Raw genomic sequence first — 6257 nt, 5'->3', positions numbered from 1 at the left:
AAGTGTAAATATTAAATGACCGCAAAAGTATTAAAATTGGAAGGTATTTTTTTTTATTAATTACAACTATATAGGGAACTTATATCATCGTTAAAATCATTTATATAATTAATTGTTATATATCAACTGCCACGTTAATTTATACTTCATCATTTTATTATTTATTAACATAATTTTAATTGAAGAAACCATTAAAAAAAATAAATTTATGAACTAAAATAGACGTTTTGAAATTTCAAAGACTTTTAAATAATATAAGTTTGAAATTTAGGTATTGTTTGGTAATCATTTTGTTTTTTTTTTTTTTTTTTTAAATTAAATCTATGACACTACTTTCATCTCCAAATTTTTTTCTTTGTTATCTACTATTCACCAATGGTTTAAAAAACAAAGCTAAACTTTGAGAACTAAAAAAAAGTAACTTTCAAAAAATTATTTGTGTTTTGGAATTTGGCTAAAAATTCAATTATTATTTTTAAGAAAGATGCAAAGCATGGTAAGAAATGTTGATGAAATAGACTTAACTTTAAAAAACAAAAAAAATCAAATAGTTACCGAACGAGATAGATTTTTACTTAGAATCTAAACCTTTAAAATTTATAAATAAGAATGAGAGTTTTTCGAAAATTTTAGGTGTATTTTTATAAACTTTACACATTATTTTGCTGGTGTTTGTATACTTGGTCAGAAGGGCAAATGAATGCGGCGGCATGTGAAGCCACTCGAGTGCGAGGTGCTCGTTTGATTCATGGGTGTGTCTGCGGCCTCAATACTCAATCGCCTTCTTTCCCGTAAGAACCTGACCGCCAGAACCGAACCCACCGGCGCCAAAGCCGCCGCCACCACAGTCCTCAAATACCTGAAAGAGGGTCGCCTCCGAAAAGCTGTCTTGGTCCTGTTCGATTCCCCATTTCCCTTTCCTCATCCACTGTACGCTCGCCTCTTCCAAATTTGCTCTTCCAATCGCGCACTTGTTGAAGCTCGAAAGGTCGAGTCTCATTTGGTTACTTTTTGCCCCAAGCCACCGACTTTCCTGTTGAATCGGGCCATTGAGGCGTATGGTAAATGTGGGTGTTTGGAGGATGCGAGGGAGCTGTTCGAGGAAATGCCTCAGAGAGATGGGGGATCTTGGAATGCGATGATAACTGCGTATACGCAGAATGGGTATGCTTCAGAAGCATTGAATTTGTTTTTGGATATGAATAAATCCGGTGTTTATGCTACCGAGATAACTTTAGCTAGTGTTCTTGGGTCTTGTGGTTCTGTTTTAGCTCTTCACTTTTCGAAGCAAATTCATGGGCATATTGTTAAATGTGGCTTTGTTGGCAATGTGATTCTTGAGAGCTCGCTTGTTGATGTATATGGAAAGTGTCGGCTTATGAATGATGCACGTAGCATGTTTGATGAAATCCAGAATCGAAATGATGTTTCCTGGAATGTGATTGTTAGGCGCTATCTTGAGGTGGACAATGGGAAAGAAGCAGTTTCAATGTTTTTCCAAATGTTCCGGGAGGCAGTAATGCCATTGAGTTTTACTTTTTCCAATGCTCTCATTGCTTGTTCAAGTATGGCAGCTCTGATAGAAGGCAAGCAAATTCATGGCATTGTAGTTAAAGTAGGTTTGGAAGAAAATGAGGTTATTTCGAGCTCTTTAATTGACATGTATATGAAATGTGGAACATTAGTAAACGCTCACCAAGTATTTACCCAACCTAGTTCAAGAAATCTTATTTCTTGGACTTCAATGGTATATGGATATGCAATGTCTGGGGAAGTTCTAAAAGCCAGGGAGCTTTTCAATGAAATGCCTGAACGCAATGTGATTTCATGGAATTCTATGCTGGCAGGGTATATTAATTCCCGTCAATGGGAAGAGGCATTGGAATTTGTCCACTTGATGCACAGTTCGATTAAGGAGGTTGATCACATAACGCTTCGCCTGATATTGAATGCATGTACTGGCCTTTTAGATGTTGAAAGAGGAAAGCAAGTTCATGGTTTTGTCTATAGAATTGGTTTCTATGCTAATCTCTTTATTGGCAATGCCCTTCTTGACATGTATGGTAAATGTGGGAACTTGAAAAGTGCCAGAGTTTGGTTCTACCAAATGAGTCAATGGCGGGATAAAGTTTCCTGGAATGCACTACTCACTACCTATGCTCGCCATGGCTTGAGTGAACAGGCTATGACAATTTTCTCAGAGATGCAATGGGAAACAGCTCCTAGTAAATTTACCTTTGCAACTCTTTTAGGAGCCTGTGCAAACACTTTTGCGTTAGAGCAAGGTAAACAAATCCATGGCTTCATGGTTAGAAATAATTATGAGATAGATATCGTAGTTAGCGGAGCTTTAGTCGATATGTACTGCAAATGCCGCCAACTTGACTATGCTCTCAAGGTTTTTGAACACGTGGCTTCACGCGATGTGGTTCTGTGGAACTCCATTATCTTAGGATGTTGCCACAACAGAAGGGGTATGATAGTAATCAAACTATTTCAATTGATGACGATGGTGGAAGGCATTAAACCGGACCATGTAACCTTCCAAGGTATTTTGCTTGCTTGTGTGCATGAAAATCTCGTTGAGTTAGGTAGGCAGTATTTCGATTCAATGAGTGAGAAGTTCTGTATCATACCTCGATTAGAGCACTACGAATGCATGATTGAGCTCTATGGACGACATGGAAACATGGATGAGCTCCAAAAATTTATCAACAATATGCCCTTTGATCCCACTGTTCCAATGCTGGAAAGAATCCTTGATGCATGTAGGAAACACGGACACTCGAGGTTGGCAGAATGGGTAACCATACGACTCAACAAGCAGAACTTTCTTTAAATACCCACAAAGACTGTTGTGTGGATTCCGGATCCAAAGGGTAAATTCTCCACCAAATCTTTTGCCTAAATGAACACATCTCTTCCGGATCATGTTACCCCTAAATGGACACTCGAGGTTGGCAGAATGGGTAACCATACGACTCAACAAGCAGAACTTTCTTTAAATACCCACAAAGACTGTTGTGTGGAATCCGGATCCAGAGGGTAAATTCTCCACCAAATCTCTTGCCTAAATGAACACATCTCTTGTGGATCATGTTACCCCTCTTCATAAGGAAATATAGACTGACTTTTACCCCCAGAAAAAATCAAAATTTTCCTTTGGGAACTCAGCCATTGTGCTATTAATACTGGTGACAACCGCACATGGCTCTCTCACCACACTGCTACACCCTTTGCAAGCCTGCCCATGAGACACCAAGCCACTTGTTTTTTAGCTGTATTTTTGCCAACAGTTTTTGGAAGGAGTTCGCACACTCCTTTGGCTGGTCGACTGCACTACTTAAGGAGATTATCACCCTCCTCACATACACCCTCACTGGCCACCCCTTCACAGATGGCAAGCGAGCCATGTGGATGCACCTTTTTTAGGGCCTTTTTGTGGAGCATTTGGATTGAATGGAACGACTCTCTTCAATGAAAAAGGAAGCGCCTATGATAGATTTTTTTTTAATGTTTTATCTTTCAATAGCTCCTATAGTTTTTCCCTCCTTTCGACCAATTGGAGAAGTCTTTTTGGAACTCCTTTGGTTGGGTTTATCGCCCGTCTTTTATAAATTCCTCTCAGCTCATGCCATCATGGTTCGAAACCACTGTGGAAAGTTGTCTCATTCATTGTAGAATCTAAAGTTTTCGGCTACCTGCTCAATAGCATCAACAATCAAAAAGAAATTTAGATCCAAGGTCTGAATGATAAGAGGCCAAGGTATTATTTCTCATTACGGCATCAAGTGTTTGCTCTAGGCGCTCAATGAGAAGAAACCAGGATCTTGATCTACCCAACCTGTTGATTGTTATAATCCCCACCCCACAAGTCAAGTCATTCATGAACTAAGCTATCAATGCTTATTTAAACAGGGAAACTATGAAGCGAGTCCATCGAGGTATCGTTAAGGGTTCAAAGCTTGCTTTCTGTAATTTGAACAAACAAGAACAACAAACTTGGGTGATACTTGGCGTTTCTGCTTGAAGGGTCAGCTGTTTTAGTTGCCCTGACTCATATATATATAGCAGAACAGGAGCTGATTCTTTATTCTTTTAACATATAATGGAAAATGAGATAAGAACAGATCATGACAAACACTTAGCTGACTGAAAAGTCACTTTAATTTTAATATCCCTTGTGCTTTATTTTGGCTCGGCTTATTCTTGTTGGTGAGAGATAGGATAGATTACTATAATTTCTAGAACTGATATTGTATGTCAAAGAACATAAGTTCAAGAATTTTGTATTTTTTTTTAAAGTAATAATAAAAATAGGGCATATGGAAAAGAAATTACAAAAGTAAGGTGGAGGGAAAATGTATTGACAAAAATAGGGTATGATTTTGATGGGGTTCACGAGTTTCATATTTTTATTATTGCTTTTATTGCTTTTATTATTTTTTATTGCTTTTTTATTTAAGTAGATACAAAGGGAACAAATTTATGTGAAAAGAAATCTAAAAAAAATAGATTTAGTCTTAATTAGTGATGAGAATTTTGATTCAATTTTTATTTTACCATAGACCTTTAAAAATTTGAATTTTACAGTAAAAAATTTTCAAAAAATACAAAAAAAAAACAATAAAAAATAAAAGAAAACAGAAATTGGGAAAATGTGAAAAAAAAAATATAACCTTAATTCGTGACTAGAAATTTGATTCAACCTTTAAGAATTTGAATTTTACAGTAAAAGATTTTCTAACAATGAAAAAAAACTAAAAAATAAAAGACAGAAGTTGGGAAAAATGTGAAAAAAATATATTTAGTCTTAATTCGTGACTAAAAATTTGATTCAATTTTTATTTTATTGAATTTTACAGGAAAAGATTCTCCAAAAATGCAAAAAAAAAAAAATGAAAAATAAAAGATATAAATTGGGGGAAAATGTGGAAAAAAAATTTAGAATTAATTCGTGACTAGAAATTTGATTCAATTTTTATTTTATTGTAAACCTTTAAAAATTTGAATTTCACAGTAAAAAAATTATCTAAAAATACAAAAAAACAATAAAAAAAATAAAAGAAGAAAATAAAAGAAGAAAACAGAAAAAAGAAATTTACTAGAAATTTGATTCAATTTTTATTTTAATATAGGTTTTTGAAAATTTGAATTTCAATTCTTCGAAGATGCAAAAATGCTAATATATATATATATATATATAAGAAGATAGAAGTTGAGACAAAATGTGAAAAAAAAAAAAAAAAACTTTAATCGTGGCTAGCCTTAAATCGTAGACAGGATACTACTCATTTCACAATCCTATTTATAAATTTTTATAAATAGTTACAAACCAACCCTATTTTTGTCGATAAATATTAAAATAATATTATTTAAAAAAAAAATTCAACAACATATTGCATTCAGAAAATCTTATTGTGGTGCACCATCTATCTCCTTTTTCCACTCGTGCATTTTCGTTAATGCTTTGATCTACATCAATGTATTAGCTACAGTAGTTAGTTGGAGAGGTTTTTTATATTGTAACTTTTCACTCTGTCTGATGTGCACATGTACTTGGGATTATTTTATTAATGAGATGAGATATTCATTGTCCCATAATCTTAAGAAACCTTCGTGAACAACAAGACTCAAAGAAAGCAACCCCAACAGTTTTAAAAGCCAATTTGATCTCAATCTCTAAGAAATGCTAGATTACATACTATTTAGTTGATCTAACGAATCAAAGATATCTCATCAATCTTTGATATTCAAAGCACTCCACAAGCAAGACAAATCAATCCGTACTTGAATGATTCAAATATTCATGCATTCTATCACAAAAATACATAAGACAATGATAAAAAACTTTAATGTATAAAATTGAAAATTCGTACATTTCTAAAATTTCTATCATCTAATCATTGCAAATTACATTTCTTTTTATAGCCTCAAAATTAGACCTACATATTCTATGAGGCATTTCAAAGGTAACACCCATATTTCATAACATGTAAATTTAAAATAAAAAGCACATAAACAACTTGAAACTGAAAATGCCTTTAATATCATAAATTCGAAAATCTTTAAATTTAATCAACCCATAAATTTGGAACTAATGATGTTTCACTTGAAGTCTTTGTTCCATAAATAAAACTTGATTCTTCTTAAATTCCACTTGACTTCACTTAATACAACTTATTTCCGTAGGATAACGTATAACGTATATTTTTGACGTCTTTCTTGAAGTTTATATGACCGTGACTGACGAGACA

The 6257-nt window shown here is 34.1% G+C and overlaps 1 protein-coding gene across 1 annotated transcript; it reads left to right on the top strand.

Moving 5' to 3' along the window:
* The first annotated feature begins 662 nt into the window (after nucleotides 1-662).
* On the top strand, nucleotides 663-4190 carry LOC120075154 (Tetratricopeptide repeat (TPR)-like superfamily protein). The gene has a single exon (XM_039028335.2). The coding sequence runs from the start codon at nucleotides 749-751 to the stop codon at nucleotides 2837-2839; it is 2091 nt and encodes a 696-aa protein (XP_038884263.1). The 5' UTR covers nucleotides 663-748; the 3' UTR covers nucleotides 2840-4190.
* The last annotated feature ends 2067 nt before the right edge of the window (nucleotides 4191-6257 follow it).

This window comes from Benincasa hispida, chromosome 4 (assembly GCF_027475165.1).
Source record: "Benincasa hispida cultivar pf3 chromosome 4, pf3_genome.v1.1, whole genome shotgun sequence".
Lineage (NCBI taxonomy): Eukaryota > Viridiplantae > Streptophyta > Magnoliopsida > Cucurbitales > Cucurbitaceae > Benincasa > Benincasa hispida.
This window is presented reverse-complemented; position numbering and strand designations above follow the sequence as displayed.

Bases quoted from the DNA above. Each gene is read 5' to 3' on its own strand.
- LOC120075154 (XM_039028335.2), top strand. From the start codon at position 749: ATGGGTGTGTCTGCGGCCTCAATACTCAATCGCCTTCTTTCCCGTAAG.